Genomic DNA, 22,821 nt, shown 5'->3' with positions numbered 1-22,821 from the left:
TTTATATGATGCTTAAACATCATTAATTTTCTGTTTAGCATAACCTCCTCAGATGGTATGATTTCAGTAATTTGCAGTAACAGTATTATAGCATCAATATAAATTCAATGTAAATTGGAAAATGAAAATTTTCATCTTGTTTGTATCTGTGAAAAGGCATTTACTAAACACAGGAGCACATTGAATCAATAGCTTCTATTGAGAAAAAAAGCATCTGAATGTACCGCAGAGAACCTAAATAGCAGGAATCAGAAGATGAAACAAGTAATTTTCAGAGAAAGCCTAGCTAACCAGCCTAAGCATGTTCACAGGATCTCTTCAGGTAGTCACTGAAGTAAAACCAAGAAAATTGCTTTAAATATAAAAATCAGGAAGCTGACATTCCCCCTCCCTACAAACAATCAACCAGGTTCAGCTCCTAACATAAATTGTTCACTTATCTTAGTATGTATAAAACAGATTCCTCACTTGTCCAGAAAATCTGTTTAGCATATACTTAAAGTAATTCAAACTTTAAAAATTTCATGCTATACAAGATAAATTTTAATTAAAATGTTTGACTTATTTAATTAAATTAGTACATAATATCCTTACATGGCTGCATAGAGTCCTAATCTTTAAGTAATTATATATCAATTTTGAATTCAAGTAATTAAAATTCTAAAATAATTCATATAAACTTACCTCAAAGTCAAGGTCTGAATATCGTGATTTTCTTCTCTGTAAGATATATTTTTAAAAAGAAGGAAAGAAAACCAATAAAGTTATGTTTAGTCACTCAAACAAAATGAAAAATCATCATTTTCATTAAAGATAATCCTGCTTGTTTTATACATATTTCCTTCACATAAGGAAAAATGTAAAATATTATGAAATTTTCATGAATCATAAAAAATTTTATGATTTTGAAATATTCTGTTCACAATTTTCTATTTTTACTTTGAACTTCTTTTAAAATTGAAGAATATAAAAATACAGAATATTTCTCATTTTGACCTCTTAACCCAAATTTTTAGTAAGGAGAAATTGTTCCTATGAAAACTCAGACAGACATTTCAATCTTGAAAGAGACTTTAGGCTTACTACAGCAAAACTACAGACAAACAGGATTAAAAGTTGTATAGGAAAAATTGTCTAGTTACCTTGACATCTTCAACCAACGTCTAGTTTTCATTTCTACCAAATTCTACCCAATCCTCTAAGTCCCAAAGTTCTTCATAAGTCTCACCCACATATTTCTTGTAATTTGATAGTCCTCCATGACAGAAAAGTCCTTCTCATTGCTAGTCCTGAGGAACTAATGTATTTGTTCTAGTTCAGCAAAATAAACTATTCCACACCCCAGTAAAATGTCGATGTACATGTAAATGTCTCATAGTGTTTCTCTATGGCTCCATCTTTGTTACACAGTTTCTGAAATCTAGTTATAGATAAAATGCATTAATAAAATAATGAAGACTGAGACAACCAGAAAACAGGATTAAAATGAAATTAATACAATTCATGTGATATGATTTTCATGATATTAGTATAAAGTATTCTTAGCAAACTTTTAGTATAGATTTTTAAAATTTTGAATTTTTTGATGAGAGAGGGAATGAAACAGGGAGAATTAACAAACAATTAAAGTATGCAATATTCAGGTAGTTGGAAAAATATATAAACCTTTGGGCAAAATTTTGTTTCATTTTTCCCATGCTCCCATCCCAAAACCTACAAACTTCGATAATTTAATAGGAAACCATACCCAAGATAGGTAGGAGACTCTAGTCTGCATTTTAACTGTTGAACATTAGGAGAGACAGAAAAGAAGCATTAATGTAGTTTCTTGAAAACTATGATTAAATTTCTGCAGCTACAGTTAAAATTGTCACGACAAAATCAGAACCTCACTGTATACCTAATCCCCAAACCATGTTTCAGTAGACAAAAGGGGACATGCCAAAAGAAAGGTTTCATGTTTTAAGTGAAAACTTCCTGAAATAATTTTATTTCAGTGAAGCTGTTTAAGACTGAAAATGCAGTCTTCAAGCACAATCAAGGAGAGGGCTAAAAGGAGACTGCTTTATTAAATGAAAACTCAGCATGTTGATCTCACTTTCTTCTTGTCTCCAACAGCATCTCAGCCTTGCCGTGGTGACATCCAGGAAGGAGAAAAGTATCTGTGAAAGCATTGAGCCCAGTCCTCTTTTGCAGTCTCTCCACCACTATTGTTATCTAACTGTGTTGTGTGAAAACCAGGCTCCAGTGTACTGCGCCACACTTTGCTGCAATATGCTAGACTAAATGTCAGTGCTTCCATTCTGCTCTTGTATACCTTGCTTTCTTGGCACTGTGACTAAGCAGGACATTTTTGTCAGTATACATTAAGCAAGATTCTCTCTTAATACAGTAAAATTTAAGGCTGGAAACAGTTTTAAGCAATAATTATAAAACATGAGTCACGAGCTTTGCATTTTATTTGAAACTTAAATAGTGAAATCTTATGAAAAAGATTTAGAAGCAAGAGCAAAAGACAGGAACCTAGAAGATCACCGGAGATAGATTCTGTTTCTGAGAGCAGGTATGTCAATGTGAAATAGGGAAGGAAAATGGATACACTCATATAAGTAGACTCTCTCCTATTTAATTTTATTAAAATTAAATTCTAATATAAGGCGTAGCATAACTGGCAGTCTTGAAGGATTAGACTAAGGAATGAACAAATCAAACAAACAAATTTTAATCAAAAGAACCTAAAGATGGTGGTGGGATTTGGAGTGGATGCAAAATAAAGCAGTAGAGCCTTAAAAATTGGAGAGTGGGAAAAAATGACAGATTTTTACAGTCCAAATGAGTTAAAAATGTGTGTAATGTGATTCAGGTTTCCACAATACTGACCAAGTGTTTCAACCTTTTGTTGTTTATATAGCACTTCCACATTTGCACATGCTACCCACCCGTGGGATGGTCGAATAAAATATTATTTATTTTCCTTATTTTATGAATAAGAAAAATTGAAGGTCAGTGGAGTTAAAATTACTTGCCCACTTCACCTGGGTGGTAAGCAAATGAGTTGGGCTCCAAACTCAGGACTTCTGACTCCAAGCCCAGCATTTTATTTACTATCTCTTGCTGTCTTCTCAGTAATATAAGAGTGCTATGTTACAGCAAAAATGCCTGTGATGTTTTGCTAATTGTTACCAAACTCAGCAAAAATAACAATAGATGACCCAGTCAGTCCAAGTCTGACTTTCTAAGCATAAAGCAAGGTCAAGCAGATTAACTTTTCCTTGTCAATTGCATTTTGAAGGAGAAAAAAAAAAAAAAAAAAAAAACTAGCAATTTGATATTTACATATTTGAGAAAATATCTGTGTTGAGTAAAATAACTTAGAAACTTATATGCAATCATTTATAAGCAATGATATAATAACAAACAGTAGGAGACTTCACCTCCAGACATGACTCTCTCCTTTTTTTTTTTTTTTTTTGAAATAGTCTTGCTCTGTCACCTAGGCCGGGGTTCAGTGGCACGATCACAGCTCACTGCAGCCTCAACATTCAGGGCTCAAGTGATCTCTCCACCTCAGCCCTCCTAGTAGCTGGGACTATAAACATGTGCCACAACACCTGGCTAAGTTTTTCAATTTTTGTAGAGATAAGATTTTGTCTTGTTGCCTAGAATGATCTTGAACTCCTGGGCTCAAGCGATCCACCTGCCTTGGTCTCTCAAAGTGCTGAGATTACAGGCGTGAGCCCCATTCCAGCCTTAGTTTATCTAAAAGGGGCATGAGGCATTGGGAAATTGATGGTGTAAAGAAAGAATAAGAACATTCAATTCTGTTCGGTTTTGGTCTGTTTCCACCTTTGGTATACAAACAGCGTATTGGAAAGTCTTTCAAAGTGTTGAAGTTTATTGAAACCCTGACTTGCATGTTTATTCAAATGTCTTCCTGAGCTCTCTAAAATATTAATTCCAGAGAAGAAAGTGTTAGAAATAATGGTTACGTATGTTTTAAATTAAGAACCAACTGAGAAAAATGGTCAAGTCATAACAATTTTTCTGATAATCTGATAACTTTTAAAAATTCTACATGTAAATTTAATATAAGCCATGTGATATTGAATTATTTTATGAAGATACAAATCCCTCTGTACCTATATTCCAATTTTCCAAATAAACTAATGTAAATAATCCTTTTTCTCATAGTAGGTAATGGAATCCTTTTATGCTGTTTCCTCTTCCTAATTTCTATGCTGTTTCCTCTTCTTAATTTCTCACTTAGAACTCATCCCAACTTGTATTCTATTCTCAATATTCCATTAAAATTCTTCTTGCTGACTGTCTCTGATGAGCTCCATCTGGTCAAATTCCAAGGTCAATTTTCTGTCCATCTTATTGGACACTCAGAAGCTTTTGAAAGTTAATCATTTCCTCATTAAAACACTCATCAACTCTCAGTCTTTTTATTTTTCCTCCTCTTACTTGCTGCAGCTTATGCTGAAGTCCCCTTTGTTGGCACTCTCACATCCCTGCCTTCTAAATGTTGAGTTCCTGGGCTCTCTTCTTTCTCTTATTCTCTTCTGGATACCATAATTCACTCCCATGATTTAGCATACCATCTTTTAAGTTCCAGACATCCTTTATTCCTCCTGCCTTTCCCATGATAGAAAATGCTGGATTTCTAGTCGGTCAAGCCAGAGACTTAGGAGTCATCCTTCCTTCCTTTCTGTCCCTCGTCTTCCACATTCAATCCACCAGCATGTGCCATCTGTTCTATCTCTGAAATACATCTCGTTCTGCCCACTGTTTTCTATCTCCACTTTCACCTCCATGGTCAAAGAAACTGTTATCTCTTGTCTGGATTACTTCAGTAGCTTTCTGACTGTCATCCAACTTTCTGTTCTGTCTCCTCTCCTAAAACCTCTGGCTTCTAATCCTTTACTTTCTAAACAACCAAAGTTATGGATGAATGGATAGATGGATAGATGAATGCATGGAAAAATCATTGTGACAATCTTTTGCTTAACAGTCCTCATTTGCTTCCATTGCTTTACAAGACTCTGGAAAGTCTGGTCTCTCTTTTCCATTTTAACTTCATCTTAAGGAGTTCAACATTAGCTTCACAGGTATTCTGATCTTATGAGAATATGCCAAAACTCTTTTCTACCTCAGGATCACTGCACTTACAGTTTCTTTTGCCTGAAAAGTTCCCTCAGCTCCTTGCAAGCCACATTACTTCTCAATTTTATTTCTTACAGTAAATGACACTTTCAAATGCTTCCCAGACCACCTTATCTAAAGAAGTCTCTCCCTTTCATTCCATAGTTATTACCCAGTACTGCACACTATTTCATTCACTGCTTTAACGGTTAATTGTCTGTCTCTTCCATAGGGTGTATTCTCCACAAGGGCAATATCCATTTCTATCTTGATTACATTTATATCCACAGCATCTAGCAGAGGGTATGGCACAATAGGAAACATTCACAAAATTATTGGCAAATGATTAAAGGAGCTGCACGATAACAGCCAAAAGTATTCAAAAGAATGTGACTTTCTATTTTTGTTTTGTTGTTGTTGCTTTTCTTGGGCATACTCTGAGAGAATTTGTTTAAGCAAGTAGACTAAACACACAACGAAAACCATTATGAGTAGGTCAACTGACAGCTAAGAGAATCAAGACAATTTGCAGGAAGGCAGGCCTATCACTAATAGAAAGGAGAAATTCTTTACGATGATTTAAAAGTGAGAAAATGTACAACAGTATGAAGGTACTCAAAGGAATACTTAGTGAATGTATGCATAGAGGCATTTCTCCACATCTAAGTCTTGTCGAATGATGAATAATTTCTCAAAGGAAATACTTCATTGTTTTTGTCACTGCAAATTAAGCTGGACAAGACACTAGAAGATTCACGGCAAGTAATAAATTCCACTGACTAATGAATGGCAATATGACTGCCATTAAAATTTCTATTATAAAGTGAGCAATAAACCTACTTGTAAGGAGAAAGCTCTGGTAGCAAATCCATTAAAAATAGCGGTGGCAATGATATCTGAGAATAATTAATTTTTAAAATGACTTCTATTCAAGCTAATTTTGTTTGTATGCCTGCAAGAGAGACAAAATTCTGTAATCCAGGAGTAAAAGCAAAACAGTAAAAAATGGCAAGTTTTCCTTTCATCAGACTTACATGAGAAAAATATATTAAAAAAGTCATTTCTGCACATGGTCAATTTTATAATGGTTTCTGTTAGTGACAGAGTGCCCTAGTTCCTAAGTGAGGCCATAACATTTTGTCTAATATTCTGAATATTGATTTAACTCAGCATTCAAGCTTCTTTACAGAAATTCAGGGCATAACGGTAATGACATAATAATAACATAATCTTACATCTAAAGTGCTTCTTACAATTTCAAAGGTTTTTCATGTACATTATCTAATTTGCTCCTCACAACAGCTGTAAGGGAGGCACCTGTAATGTGATATTATTGCTAAAATATTTTACCTTTAAAAACCATTATGCTGAGAACTCTATCATTCATGTCCAGAGAAAAACTGATGTATAAAAATTTAGCCTAGAATGGTGTCTCTTTCTGGCCATTACAAATTGAGACACACTTATTTGGTTTCCGACATAGAGGTAAGCTTATACACAAATAGACAAGCTAGAGCAACAAAACCTTCTATTTTGGATAACAGTTTTGTAATGTAGTATCTAACTCTTATCAGTTATTAAGTTTTTATTGGTAAGAAAAATTAAGGCAAGAACAACAGAAACCACTTAAGGTGTTTACATTTCAGCAAGATGGTCTACAAAAATTTAAATGATAGAAGAACTGAGACAGCACATAGGAGACCATGCAGTAACCCAGGGATTAGCAGAAGAGGTCAGTATACCTCCTAGGCTGGACAGATAAAAGGAGAGGGCAGAGTGACTTAAGCCCATGGGTTGCAGCACCTGGCATATACTGGAAGCACTGTGGGAACTACACCAGACATACAAGGTGCTCCCAAAAGCATACAGAGTAAGGGAGAAAGATCCCAGGTTTCCCTCTTTTCCTCAACTTCTACTCTCTCACCAGTGCTTTCTGTTGACAGAACCCAGCCAAAAGCCAGTGACTCAAGAACTTGAATTAACCTTGAAAGATACAAGGAAAAGAGTGAAGAATGGACCATGTGTTTAACATGTTCAATATGTGCACATAAGTTGGAAAGACTCTTGAGTGAAAAACCACTTACTATTTAAATCTAACGTCTACAACCTGCTAAAGTAAATGCTACAGCTTCAATGATTCAGAACAAATACTGACCTGTCTCCATACAATGTTACAACTATAAGTTTTCAGGAAATAAATAAATAGAACAATCCAAGGATAGAACAATCCAAGGTTTAAATTAGATTTTATAGTCCTCAAGTGCTTGAGAACCATGATACCTCTTTTGTCCCCTCTTGCTCAAAAGCAAAATCTTAGTGTGTTTTTTGTTGTTGCTGTTGCTTTACTCTATGTATACATCATGTATTCATCATATTTGGTTCATTAATTGAAGGTAAATGACTAAAGTGCTGATGACAATATCATTCTTCTTAACCTTAAGCAAAGCAGTTACAGGATATTTAGGGCTGGAGCCATTGTTGTGAAAAATCTTATTATATTAGTATTCCAATTATTCCATAATTGTGGCAGCCCTATATCTAAAGTTTTCAGAATTGCTTAACAAGTTCATTTGGGAATGACTACAGTTAGAAAGAGAACATATCAGCAGAAGGAAAGAAACAAGGTACTATTAGGCTCAGAGAAAATCTAGATATGTTTTTAATGCCAAGAAACTTCATGAATTTTTAAAACTTTTTATACCCACTAATTGGGGGTTAGCTGAACAAACTCCCGTGAAGGCTGGAAGCTTTTGTGCTGCCACTGACTTCAGGGTTGGGGAGCCTCCTTCTTTCTTTGTTGCTTCTTGCTTATTTGAACAAATACTTCCACCCACTCACCCACTCGAGTCTTTTTTGGCTTTCTTTTTTCCTCCCTCAACTCTTGTTTTCCCTCTTTTGCACTTTCTATCACATTCTATTCTACTATATTAGTATTGCAATTATTCCCATAATTGTGGCCGCTCTATATCTAAAGTTTTCAGAATTGCTTAACAAGTTCATTTGGGAATGACTATAGTTAGAAAGAGAACATATCTCTCCATGTTATGAGAATATTATTTTTTATTTTTTTATTATTAATTCTCACATTTTCTGTTTTACCCTCTTCTGTTTCTTCCTTCAGCACTTTCCATGCTGGCAGTTTGTCAAAACGGATTCCTCTGGAGGTAAAATGTGAGCATCTTTATATTATATCCTTGAAAGAATCCTGAGGATCTTGGCCATTCTCTGCTGTGCCAGCTGCCCAGGCTGGATGTTCCCTATGGCTTTAATCTTCCTTCTTACTTAGAGGGAGAAAAGACTTAAATTGTTCTATTGCTTAGGCCTCATGTGATCCACATGATTTACCATTTTCACCTTAACATTATCTTCTAAGACTCAAGACACCTCCTGACTACTGTTGATCCCACTCTCTATGTAGATACTCAGGTCATTTTTCTGCTTTTCCTTTATTATTGTCAGAATACCATCTCCCTCACCAGTTGACCCAGCATATACAATCTAGCAGAGCTGATAATTCTACTTGACAATGCATCGTGCTGCTCAAGAAGAAAGCCAGATCAAAAACTTTATCTTCATGAACACAGTCCCATTTCCAGAATGTGTTAATTATACACACTTAAAGGACAAGGGCTTTACCCATTTCATGTCTTTATTCATCATAAGACCAAATGCCTGTCAAGGATTAGAAAGAACTTTAAAGTTACCTTCATGCTAATATTCAGGCTCATTACTGTGTCTTCTAGATGGCATAAAATTGATCAGGACAGAAAGATTCTATTCCTAGACTTGGTATGAACTTGCTCTATAACCTTGAACAAATGACTCTACTTTGAGGATTATAACAGCTTATCCATTGCATGGAGGTGTTGTGAAGATTAATTCCTGTTTTTAAAATGATTTGAGGATCTGCTAATGAAAGATGCTATATAAATGCTAATTTTTATTATTCATTCCCACATCTATATATTCTCTTTCTGCTATCTCATAAAATCGTCACCCTAAGCAATTACTATTAAATTCATTTAAAGAATGAAAACGAAGAACCAAATTTTCATTCTGAATTCCGAATTTCCTTCCTTTTCAAGATGTAAGTCTTGTGATCTCTAAGTCATTTAAATGCAGATCTTTTGGCTGAATCACAGTTATATATAATACACTTAATAATAAGGATACGGAAATTTGGAAAAATTACAAACTGAACAAAGAAGTTCTTGGAAATACAGTCTATTGTTCAAGCACAGATAACCTGTACAATATCAATCCAGCAAAGTTTTCAGGCTTTTAGATGTAAAATATTTTTGTTAACAACCAAAATATTTTCATGCAATTCCATTCAACCCCCTTTAACACATTTAAAAGAGCCATACTATACAGAAAACTTCCACACAGTCATTATGATTACTTATAATGTTATGTTATTATATGCATACTTACTGAAAATCCTTTTAAAAACTTTTGTGATTTTTGCATAAATATTTTGTAGTTTGTCCTTATGTGGTCATTATTACAAACCTGGTAGTCTCTGGGATATGCAAGTTACAAATAAGGAAACTGCAGCTATTCTGCTAATTCAGAGGGATGAAATATTTTTGTTCAGAAGGGAGCTCCAGTCACCCTGGAGTTGAACTTGGCTTCATTACCCCTATCTATGCCTTTGGTTCTGAACAATGATTCTGACCTAGAAGCCTTATTCAGTTTGAGGTTGATCCAGAACTTGGGGACTTATCTTAGATTCTATTCACATTACCGTTTATTGTCTAGAATTTTCTCAATCCAGCTGGGAAAACCCTGAAAATTACCCTATTCATCACATTTTTTAAGCCTCTCAGAACACCTTTTCATTTTGACCTAGTGGAAGGCATGGCTTTGGGGAGAAGCATGAAAAAATTGCCTCTGGGAACTTTTGGACACTTGAACATACAATTATCAGCATAACTCTGATGGAAGGGGAGGCAACTAATTATAGTGCCTTTGTGTAGATGGTGTTTTATGTAATAATCTATTATACTAAAACAATAGGCAATACATATAAAAGTATGCATGTAGTATCATATATGAATATATATATCAACTGCAGGTTTACAGCTATTTTTCACTGTATAAGCAGGAAAGCTGTGAGGAGCTTACTGTTTACTTTTGGTGGACTTACGAAAGCAAAAAGGCCATGTTGTTGGGCCTCAGAATCCTGACTGTTAGTATGCTCAGATTACATTCTTCCTGACAATTCACAGTCTAAGACAAAAAATTTTAATGGTCATTATTCTGTAAGTTAAGAGCAAAATATTTACTCTGAATAATACTGACCTACTGTAATAATAATTAGTTTTTCATCAGTATATATATAATGGTAAAACATTTAGAGAAATATTCCAATTTTGTAATTTTTAACAGTTACTGTTACACAGAAAGTACAGATCTCAGTTTCAGTTTGTAATGCCATGTAGACACTATGCACCAAAAGGACCTGTGGTACCTGAGAAACATCAGAAGAATCCTCTGCTTCTTATTTATTTTATTGTATTTTTTATGAGTGCCTAACTTAGTTCCCATCATGACAGAATTATGACTGATTAGTATCTTTTTAAATATAATAGTTTCTTTTTTAAATATTATCTTGAATAAGGGGATTATAATGCACTCCTGAGAAAACCCTGAATTGCGACTGAATCTCAATAGCCAGAAATTTTCATGATATCTAACTGCAAAAGCTGATGTGAATCTTCTCTTCCAACACCAGTGTCACATCAATCAATCAACCAATCAATCAATATCTCTATCTATATCTATTCATATTTCAACTATCAAGGAAAAATTTAATCTTCTGTGGCTCACCTCTAAAGAACTCATTGATATCGTTGATCCAGTTTCACTTCTTGATAGTCCTGCATTATCATCCAACTCAGAGGCCATGAAATTCTTCACAGCTGTGCGAGGTTCAAAGGGCAAATTCTGCATATGTTCCTGGGGTGCGAGATGTTGCTCTAAGTTCATATTGAACTGGTCCATTACAGGGGGATTCATATTGAATTCAGGGTTTACTTTGTAGTGCAATAGCCTTTCATGCGGCAAGGTTTCCATGCCAATATTCATTTTGCTTTCTTCTTTCATTGAAGGCTGGTTATTTACAGAACTTCTGGGCATCACAATATAGTCACTTTCCATCATTCTTTCTTGAGGGTGGACTATGTCCATGTCAGCCCCTCTCAAATTATCATCCGTACATAAGTACACAGTTCTCCGCAATTCACTATTTTCTTTTTTCAAACATGGATTGCTAAGCTCATTCATACTCATGGGCATGTGCAGACCTGTGGGTTGCTGGATGATGACTTTGGAAATGACATTTCCAGGCAATGTTGAATAGCTTAACCCTTCCGGGTTTGTTCCCTTTTCTTCTTCATCATCATTTAGAGAAATCCTAGAGAGCGTTCCTGTTATTGTGGCTGCTCGGCAAGGACCAATATCCTTATGAAGAACTGTGAGTAGGAATGTAAAAGTTGAAGAAAGAGAGTTAATGTGTGTTTATTTTTCATTATTATATTATGTTGTCTCTCTTTCTACTAAACAATTTTCTTGTTATTAAATATATATTATTTGATAGATATGTTATTTAAAAATATACATATCAATTTGTTTGTACATGGTCCAGAGATTACTCAATCACTCTTTACTGATTCTGTTATGCTCTCATAGATCTCAGGTAGCCCATAGCTAAAGCATATCTGAAAGCTGATTAATGGGCTTTCAAAAATCTTAGTACCCTGTCCTTAAACAACTCCAGATAACTTTCCAGGGAAATAGGAGATTACCAGAGAAGTTTTCTCCATCAATCTGCTCCAAAGGATTTTTGTAAAATTATGAATATTTTCATACAAATTTGATTTTTTTCTTAATGGCTTTCCCTCTAAACTGTTCTAGAAGTTATGCTCATTAAAATGCTTCTTGAAGGGATAATTAATGGGAACTTCATTCTACCGGATCAGAAATCCCTCCAAATATTATGCATATTGAAAATTAATGAGGATTTTTTCATTGAGGTCCATATGGTCAAGGTGGATACAATATTCAAAAGTATTTATCATATTCAGTTTTATATAGAAGAAAGAAAATTTAAAAATTAATCTATATGCTGGGATGCCCCTATGAGAATATTAAAACTGCCAACTGAGTTTAAGAAAAAAAACTTTATGAACCTCCAAAATCTTGTTCACTTTAGCCTAAAAATAATGATTTAGGAGAAAAATTTATGATAACTTGTAGTATGAAAATGAACAAAACAAAAATGCAAACCAAACCAAACAAAAACAATCGACAAAAGAGTAAATAATTCTTTTTTTTTTTTTTTTTTTTGAGACGGAGTCTCGCTTTGCCGCCCAGGCTGGAGTGCAGTGGCCGGATCTCAGCTCCCTGCAAGCTCCGCCTCCCGGGTTCACGCCATTCTCCTGCCTCAGCCTCCCCAGTAGCTGGGACTACAGGCGCCCGCCACCTCGCCCGGCTAGTTTTTTGTATTTTTTAGTAGAGACGGGGTTTCACCGTGTCAGCCAGGATGGTCTCGATCTCCTGACCTCGTGATCCGCCCGTCTCGGCCTCCCAAAGTGCTGGGATTACAGGCTTGAGCCACCGCGCCCGGCCGAGTAAATAATTCTTTATTAAAATATATTTGTTTTTTTTTTTCCTCTTTTTGCCTCTGTATAAAAAGAAAGCCATGTTTTGGGGATAATAGGGCAGAATAACACAAAGCATGCTTAGTTATGAACAACTGTCAGTTTTGAGGATACAAATGAATAAAATTCTGAAGACTTGTTATTGTAGCTTTGGACTTGAAAGCATACAGAATAGCACTGTGTGAAGTTGGTTCAACATGCACATCTGGTGCTAACCTACCTACAAAGTAGAGCAATCATCATTTAAAATTTCATTAGGCATAGATGACTGTAAAAATCTGGTTTATTGTCTCCTCATAAAAAGTTTCAGATATACTGATTTTTTCTATTATTATCCAGTTTTCAAGTAGAATCATAATTATTATGCATTAAAGCAGAGGTTGAAAAACAGATTATAAATGTCTTTCCCTGTTACATAGAAACAAGACTTTAAAATTATTTCAAAACATGAATCATTCATGTAATATCTGTTATCTTAAAAGATATTGTATCTAGTTATTGTATTATTGTCTCTTTATCTTAGGCAGTAAAAATCATGTTAAATTTACATCTTTTTAAAAATTAATAATCTGGTTGTGCCTTTTTGTGTATTTAACTGTTATACATCATAAAAAGTAGAAAAATTCAGTTTTAAAAAGTTATTTCCAAACCCCTAAAAATAATAGATCAATAATGAATTCTAATTTCCAGGAGTAATGATACATGACAATACTAAGGGGCAAGGTATGCTAAATTTAATGATATTGTAATGATTTAATGATACTGTAAATAAATACTTTAAAAAAACTCCAAATTCAGTGAGGGACACTTTTAACCCTTAATTGTATATAGAAATAATTCCAAAATTTATAGCAGTAAAATTTAAACATGAGTTATGGGAACTTATCTTATTTCATTAAAATATATAAATAACTTTAAACTTTTATTTTAAAACTATAAAGGAAGTATTGGCACTGTGTATTGACTTTATAATTTAAATTTGTACAAGATACATTAAGCTTTGTACAAATTTAATATGATTTATAGTTATAGCCAACGCATTTTAATCAAGTTATATAGCTGTGTTTGCTGAAAATTTATATTATATATATACACACATAATATGTAAAGAAAGATAATTCTTCTTACGCAGTAGTGGCTGCTCTGTACGACAGAAATGCCTGCCTCTTAGAGTTACTTAAAATGTATATCCAAGTTTTGAATATACAGCATAAACAAATCATACCGCCTACACATGAAAGCATGATGGTAAAGTGATGGGACTTTCGAGAGAAATTAATCAAGTAGTGAAACACAAACTCCAAACAAAATATAAAGCAACTGAATATTTGGCATGATCAGATAGAAACGCTGCCACGTAGGGAAGTGAATTTCACCTCATTATAAAGAAAGATTATTCAGAGTTCATGAATATGCTTCAACATAGACAGACATCTCTAGATAAACTGAGAAGAAAGCTCTTAATGGACTCAACCAAAAAGGGCACCAATAACAGATGAAAACAGAAAATGAAAACATTAGAAAAATTATTTGCTAATAAAATAATGGTACTGGCCTGTATTAGGGATGCTAAATCCCAGCATACAATGAGGCCCAGAAAAATCTGTAACTTAATGAAGGAGAACAAGATAAATACTGCAGAGATGAGATCACAGCTTAAGGAGGGCTAATACAGTGGTACTCAATTTTAGCATGCATCAAAATTATCTGGATGGCTTATAACTAGTTCCTATACCCCAACCTCCAGTTTCAGACCCTGGGTTAGGGCCTCAAAATGTGCATTGCTAATAAGTTCTCAGGTGATGCTAACACTGATGGTCTAGGGACCACTCTTTGACAACCACTGGTTTAATGTTACAGCTGTTAAAGAAGAGACAAAACCATCTGCTCTTACATTGCTTCTCTTTCAAGGAGAAGTGTAATGAGTACACCAAATGAGGCTGAAAAAAACAACACTGAAGGTGGAAGATTAGGAATTAAATGAATACTTATTCGTTGTAAATAAATTTAAGCTTTTAAACCCGGAAAATCACATTCCATCTTGGAACATAGTTGTGGAAATTGGCACCATGGCTAGTGATTTTTGAGAAATTATGGCAGGTGGATGGAGCAAAGTGACAATATTGTATCAATTATCCAAAAAAGGAAAATGATCAATTCTGGAAACCAAGCACTAGTGAGACTGCGTCCTGGCAATATTTTGTTAGATTTTCAACAGGAAATGGTGATTTCTAATGCCCAGCTCCGGTCCACTATGGGTTGCCAAAGCATGATAGTTACTTTACTGCTCTGCTATGACCATACTCTACATAGAGTATTTAGATTAAATCCAGGAATGAGAATATGAGATTAGTCTCTCATATTCTTATGATCATGACAAGATCTGAGATTCTGCACAGATGTTTAATGGTTTTGAGTTGAATCTGAAAACTCCATGTAGAGGAAGTCTGCTGGCAGATAGGGAGTGCCTTACTGAATATAGCAGGTTTCTCTGCTAGGTTTCATGACATTCAACTCTTTTAACTACAGTTTGAATGAAGACTTAGAAGGTATTCTTATCAAACTTTTAATCACCAAACAATGGAAATGGATAGTATACTAACCTGAAATTAGCAAAATAATAGCAAATAGACATAAATGCAAAGGCCAAATTTCTTTTTCAAGGAAAACATACCAAAAACAAAACCTTTACATAATAGACTGGGGAAGTCCTGACAACTCCTATAAAAAGTCTTAGGAATTTCAGGTAAGTTGACACTAGTACTGAAATAGAAATCATACACAAATGTGTATAACATTAATACAAGTAAAGAGCCCACTGTGATAAATGCTGGGTGAACATGTATATATTTGGGCAACCATAATTTAAAATTATTGATAAATTGGAGGCTACCTTGGGTATCGTGCCTCAGAGAATGCTACAAGAAATGAATGATGAAATAAGACTTGTTTAATCTGAAGAAAAAAATACTTGGATTGGGCTAAATGATAATTGCTTTAAGGCAGTTGGATATTTAGATGAAGTAGATACCCACTGTTGTTTTAAAAGGCAGCAGCAAGATCAACAAATAAAAGGTAAAATGAGGCATATTCTGTTCCTACGTAGGACCATATTCCAACAATTGGAACTATCCCTCAAAACTGAACATACAGTTTCCTTTAAAACTATTGAGCCATCTACTCTGGTGAGAATTTAGCCACAGCCTGCGAAATTATGGCATACAAGCCGTCTAAACAGGACGTGCTGCAGAGTTTCTCTGGATTCTTTGTAAAATTAAAACCACAACAACCTTAACACACATACAGACAATGCAATTTCATCTTTACAATAACCCATATTCCATACATGATAAAATAGAGGCACAGAGAGGTTAAATTGACTGGCCTTACATCCAACAACTATTACTTGGTGGAATGGAAATCTTACGTCTCCATGTGAAAGTTTTTCTGCTGTCATGGTGTTTCCAATGAACCATTCTTAGTTTTTCTCTCATTCTCTTGTTCGTTCTCTCTCTCTCTCTCTCTCTCTCTCTCTCTCTCTCTCTCCCCCCCCCCGCCTTCTTCCTCCACAAACACACTTCTATTACTACAATCCTTCCATTTTAAAGATTCTGTTTATTCGTACACATAAATATGGAGACAAAAGTGACTCCATCTTGAATGCTAATCCACCATTTTGACTTCTGAACAACCCCAGTCCTATGAATGCCTCCTGATTCTTACTTGATTTACTGTACTTAATGTAAGAACATGTACTCATTACAAATTCTGCCTTTAGATCAAAGCAACCTTGATGTTATTGTACAAATTATAGGCTATGAGACTCATAGCACTCTTGCTTATTCTGGAGGGTTGCCTTTAATTGTCTATACAGCATGTATCCCCTTTCCCTATGGTATATAAACCCTGTGTCTGAAGAGTAATTGTGCGAGGATCTATCTGTCTTGCTGCTGCCCAAGACTACCCTCCTGTCTGTAAGTTCCCTAATATCCTCCCTTTAACCAACAACTGGATTTTTCTGCCTCGTTCTTTGGTTTCTCAGCTCCATTGGCATTTGGGGGCTGCTTTACATATACAGCCCTTTCACAGAACAATATGTAATGTGTAAACCACAGTATTTTCTTTAAAATTAAAATCTATAGAAATGATTTAACATCCCTACTGATTAGATTTTCCAAATCCAAATATGCTTACCTGATCGACAAGCAATGTCTACATCCTTTTCAAAGTCTGTCTGTAACAAGAAATAAGAAGACATAGAACCATCATTTAATGAAGACCTCAAGTGTCTTTTACTAATCAGATTATCTGAAGTTTACAGATATCTAAGTTGGCAGCACAAGTTTATTGTTTTGTGCATAGGAAGTTTCTCTAGGTATAATTAGATTGTTTTCAACAGTGTTTCCTAGAGCCCAAATGTTAAATAAAATCAAAGGAAACATAGCATACAATTTTAATAAGATAATACAATACCCAGTGTCATCTTCCGTCTGGAAACTGGTAATCATATATTAGAAGGATAGAATTTTAAGGCAATTCTCTAACCATAATAAAGACATCAGAATGTGAATTATGATGAATATACTTAAATAATTATGTTTGTTATTGGTATTTTTAAACATTCAATTTGAACATATTGCTTGTAATGTAACATCTTATAATCCAGCTTTGTCAAACTAGGTTAAACTACGCTCTAACTAGACTCTTCTAATGATTCAAATGTGGCAAAAATTTCCAGGTTTAGGACTTAAAATTGAAGATTAAACCATACTCATCTGTTCGAGAACCTTCTGGGGTTTAGTTGTGACCTCATATTTTCCTAAAATTTTATTTTAAACAAATCAATTAATTTTTGAAATGATAAAATTTTGTTATCTTAATCAGGGTCTTCCAATCAAATGCCTTTCCCTGTTAATATTTTAAATCAGAGATTTTGGTTATCTATTTGTTTTTAGTAAGGAGTTGATTATTCTTTGCAAAGTCTTAGTTACTAATGTATCATCTAGCTTATTATTGTTGCCTAGTTCAAAAAAGCTAATAAATCGAATATACTGTAAAAACAAAACTTTCCTATTTAATTCCTGCTTTAAATGACACAGTTTAAATATCATCTTATTTCTAAAATACATCAAAGTGGTTATACCTACAGTACACTTTGATTCCAATAATAGCCAGAGCTCCCGTACAATAATTGATCTTTCACTAAAAGGGTGGCTACTCCTTACGCTTTAGGACAGTGGTTCTCATCTAAGGCTGCATACTGGAATCATCAATACCTAGGTCCCACTCCCAAGATTTTGATTTTATGTGGTCTGTGGCGTGGCTCCCCTGATGATTCCAATGTTTCACTAAGGGCAAGAACCACTGCTTTAAGACTAGAAGTGCAGGTTCATAGTGTTCTGATCTGTAAAAGACATCCACATGCTCCTACGCACAAATCATTAGCCCTAATTCTATGCAAGGAGGAACATACTCCGCAGTGTTGCATAGGACTCCCACACTCAACACCCCAGGGAACCAACAACATGTCCTGGACTCTGAAGCCATCTGGAGATAACGCTTATGTGAGACCAGAGTTCGCAGTCTATTAATGAACTGAAGCCAAAGTCAATCAAAGTGAGATTTTTACACTATTTTACTAACAAGGGTTTCTTCTATTCCCTTGAGAAATCATGACTTAATTAACAAGCAGTGGAAAAATAAAAACTCACCATGATTTGAGCATGTCCATTAGGAAAAGAACTTGAAGAGTCTGCATTGATGGGATCTTGACAGTTTCTCAATCGGCATCTAAATGCATCCTGAACCTGTGGGGAGGGGGAACACATTACTTTTCTTCTCTCTTAGTAATGACAAGATATTGTCTATATTGGCAATCAACTCTGAGGCAGTGGTTATCATTGATTTTACAATCTTATACCGATTTTGTTTACTTCTTTGTTAAAAGAAATTATTATTATTGTTGTTGTTGTTATTACTATTATTTTTTGAGATGGAGTTTCACTCTTGTTGCCCAGGCTAGAGTGCAATGGTGCAATCTTGGCTTACTGCAACCTCCGCCTCCCGGGTTCAAGCGATTTTCTTGCCTCAGCCTCTCAAGTAGCTGGGATTACAGGCATGTGCCACCACTCCCGGCTAATCTTGTATTTTTAGTAGAGATGGGGTTTCTCCATGTTGGTCAGGCTGGTCTCAAACTCCCAACCTCAGGTGATCTGCCCACCTTGGCCCCCAAAGTGCTGGGATTACAGGCATGAGCCACCGTGCCCTGCCTTGTTTACTTTTTAATACAAATGCTGGTGTACCTGGACTTTTGCTGTATGCCAAGGAAATTTATCGCTTACCATAACCTATAGAGGGAAGTGCTGGGAACTCCTTAGCTATCAAAATAGCTATATCTGTTCGACACTAATAATTCTTGCCAGAAGGCAGATTTATTCCACTGTTGCAAATAATATGTGTGTCTTTTAAGGGGATTTACTATTTGGTATGGCATAATCTTCCTAACAGCTTTAAATATTGTGAAAAATGAGATTATTCAATGATCTTTTCACTGAAATTGATTTGGGATGTTTCTTTTTATGTCTCATGTAAGAAATCTTTGAGTAGACTATCTCTTGTCTCCCTGTGTGCCCTGATATAAAAACAAAACACAACAAAAGGGAAACAAAACAGCACTACTTCTGGTGGACTGACTTGCCAATAAAAAGTTACTTTGCAAAGCCAAACTTCCTTCATATCCATTTATAATCAAATTCTGAAGAAAGAACAAACATATCTCATGAAAGTTCTAAGAACATTACAGTAATTCTTTTATTAAAAAACAAGTGAAGGAACATGAATAGCTGAGAAGCAAACATAAAAAGCAATCGATAGTTATTCTCTTCCTACAGTGTCTCAGCAACAGCCTGTTCTTTCCAATTCCAGAGGTTCATCAAGCTCCCTAGGAGCTGTTGATGGACATCGTTACAAGTAGCTACTTATCCTAAGTCAATGTCAAGGTCGTTTCACTACTTTGTTTTTCTAACTTCATATTATTGACATTCTCTTTCTTGTTTATTACACTCTGTTTTATTGGATTAAAAAACAAAGCATAGATGATGTTATATTTTCCCTATTTTACTGATGCACCATTATAGGGACTACTAAGGTTAATATAGAGAGGTTTTCATTTTTGAGAAGCACTGATATAAGATCTCTTGTCACCATTTTGATGTGAGATATTCATATATACCTGTTGGCCAGGAAACAAAACAAAACAAAACACAACACAACAAAACAAAACAAAACAAAACTGAGCCTATTATGTTGTTTTTAGCTTCCTCCTTGTCCTCTCACCTATTTCATAGTCATTAGTAGCCTCTCTCCTAAATTGTCACATTGCAGGATTTGGAAACTGACACCAAGTCTAGTCACAACCAAAGACTGGCCAACTGGCCCAATAATGAGACCTCTGTCCACTTCTATTTCTCCACCTCCAGTTCTAATCCTACTGATGCGGCCATAATGTCTGTGAAATGAAGGAATGGGGATAGACTCAGTGTTCTCTGACCTGTCTTCCATTCTATTACTCTAATATTTCTAAATCTAGAATTTCTTTGAAAAAGAATGCATTACCTGATACCCAGCAAGGTAATTTCTTATTTCCTTTTTCAAACACATCAGTTAAAGTATAGATGTAGTGAAATCTAGTCTAATCATCTTTTCCTGAAGAACTGAACAAATATTTAGAACTAAATCATCTAGCTTTTCCTAGTAAAGGAGACACAACCAGGACAAAATTAGATTTATCAGATGTGAAGGCTTTTAAGCTCCTCCTTTTTAGATTAAGAAGTTGTTGTATGTTTTAAAGAGAGACATTAGTAATCAAAAATTGGTAATGAGTCTAGTATTTGTCAGATCATTACTTTTTCTATTATGCAGACATTTGATTTGGGGAAACCACTAAGAAAGTATATCTGTTTTTACAAAAAAAAAAATCCTAGAAACCAATGTCGGAAAAATAGGTACATATTAATTTTCTGTTTGCGCCTCAAGGCAACTATTAAAAAACCACATTTTACAAAGGAAGATAAACTATGTTAGCAATGGTGCCTTCTGGGAGCTTGTCTCATGAAGATTTCTATCAAATATATTTCTAGATCAGCATATATAAAATGAGAAACATTTTGGTAATACCAGAGATTAATTTGAATGGTCCTTGCTAACCACTCCCAATTTTCAGACCTTCAAAGCATAGTTGCCAATATTTTTGACTGACTATGAAAGATGGAAATATAATTTCTGTAGGTTTCTCTTCAAAATCAACTCTTAGTTGCTTAAAGGAGATGTAAAAGAAATCCAAGTCTTTTCAGAACACATGCACATATAAAATCAATACCTTCCACTACTGAACTCCCAAATAGAACGATAGATTAAGGGCATTTGTACACCGAATGATGATGTCAGCTTCATGAACCATTAAATGCTACTCAGAAGAAATATAAATCAAAAAAGAATAAATATTCTCCAGTAAACTCAAGGTTATTTTAATGGTCATATAAATGTCACAATTTAAGTGCTAGATTCTCTGCCACTTTTAGTGCCTCTGATACCTCTAATTTAGAAGGATTTGCAGAAGAAATTCTACTTGATTCTAAATGCTCCATTTTATTTATTTTTTTAATCTTAAAAATGTATCTAGGGGGCAGGACGTGGTGGCTCATGCCTGTAATTCCAGCACTTTGGGAGGCGAGGTGTGCAGAACACGAGGTCAGGAGTTCGAGACCATCCTGGTGAACATGGCAAAACTCTGTCTCTACTAAGAAAATACACAAATTAGCAAGGCGTGGTGGTGGGCACCTGTAATCCCAGCTAGTTGGGAGGCTGAGGGAGGAGAATTGCTTGAACTTGGGAGGTGGAGGTTGCAGTGAGCTGAAATTGTGCCATTGTACTCCAGCCTGGGTGACAAGAGCAAGACTCGGTCTCAAAAAAAAAAAAAAAAAAAAAAAAAAATTGTATCTAGGGAATCTGGATGCATTAGTCTTAAATATTTGTCCAACACTGTCAGGAAAGAATGATTAGATTTCATAGTGCATACTTCTTATCACAGAAGAGAATACTTCAGGCAAAATGGTATCTGGAAAAAGCATTCACAGCTATTTGAATGCATTTGGATAATTAATTGAATTTTATATCTGGTCAACTGAGAGAGGCTTGATTTTGGTGAATTGATGTGAATTGTGCTGATGAAGAATAATTGAATTTTTGTAAAAAGCAAGTCTATATTTCAAACAAGCAGAAAACACACACAAATAAAATAAGATAGAATCTAGATATTGCTTTCTCAACCAGAATATTAAAATATGCTGTATCAATAGTCAGATTTATAATGCCTGGCAATAATATTACTCTTTGACTTACCATTTGGAAAATCACTTAATTTAGGTAACAACTAAATTTAAGATTTATTAGATATTAAAATCATTGCATCTTTGAGTTCCTGTGAAATTAACATTAAAAAATTACTTGATACCAGCAAATGCAATTTTTTACTAAACCTATAGGAAACAATTTAATATTTAAGATAAATTATGGCACAGTTAAAATCTAGACTTCAAAGTTTTCTTCTTTTTATAATAATCTGTAATAGATCTTTCACATGAATTGATAGGCAGAGGGTCCAATATCTGCAGGAGTAGCAAAGAACAGATATGTAACTAACACTGGGATATTTAGGAGACTTTAAGGCAACCTAATGGCATGTTGTAAAATGAAAGAAAAAAAAAGAATGGTAAGAAACATCACACAATAAGGTGAAGAAAAAACAGTAAGCTGTCAAGATTGTCTCCTGAAAAGAAACCAACCATGCACTTCCAAAGTTATTTTGACTGGCTCCTGCTGCTCTAAAAACTCCTGAAAAAGCTATAAACTCTGATGGATTTTTGGATGAGACATGAGTTCAAAGAGGTTTGTAGGGGTGTGTCTCACTCTTGTCTTCTGAACCAGGAGAGTGATTCACTTTATACCAACAGCA

The 22,821-nt window shown here is 34.8% G+C and overlaps 1 protein-coding gene across 2 annotated transcripts in view; it reads right to left on the bottom strand.

Annotated features, from left to right (window-relative positions):
* Window positions 1-22,821, bottom strand: part of ADGRB3 (adhesion G protein-coupled receptor B3) — a 756,359-nt gene that overhangs the window by 16,913 nt on the left and 716,625 nt on the right. For both annotated transcript variants that reach the window (XM_025383888.1, XM_025383889.1), the window contains 4 exons: window positions 18,521-18,616; window positions 17,004-17,043; window positions 10,978-11,621; window positions 685-720 (listed from right to left, as the gene is read on the bottom strand). In XM_025383888.1, coding sequence (XP_025239673.1) covers window positions 685-720; window positions 10,978-11,621; window positions 17,004-17,043; window positions 18,521-18,616 — 816 coding nt within the window. The remainder of the gene's footprint in view (window positions 1-684; window positions 721-10,977; window positions 11,622-17,003; window positions 17,044-18,520; window positions 18,617-22,821) is intronic.

This window comes from Theropithecus gelada, chromosome 4 (genome assembly GCF_003255815.1).
Source record: "Theropithecus gelada isolate Dixy chromosome 4, Tgel_1.0, whole genome shotgun sequence".
In the NCBI taxonomy this organism is placed as follows: domain Eukaryota; kingdom Metazoa; phylum Chordata; class Mammalia; order Primates; family Cercopithecidae; genus Theropithecus; species Theropithecus gelada.
This window is presented reverse-complemented; position numbering and strand designations above follow the sequence as displayed.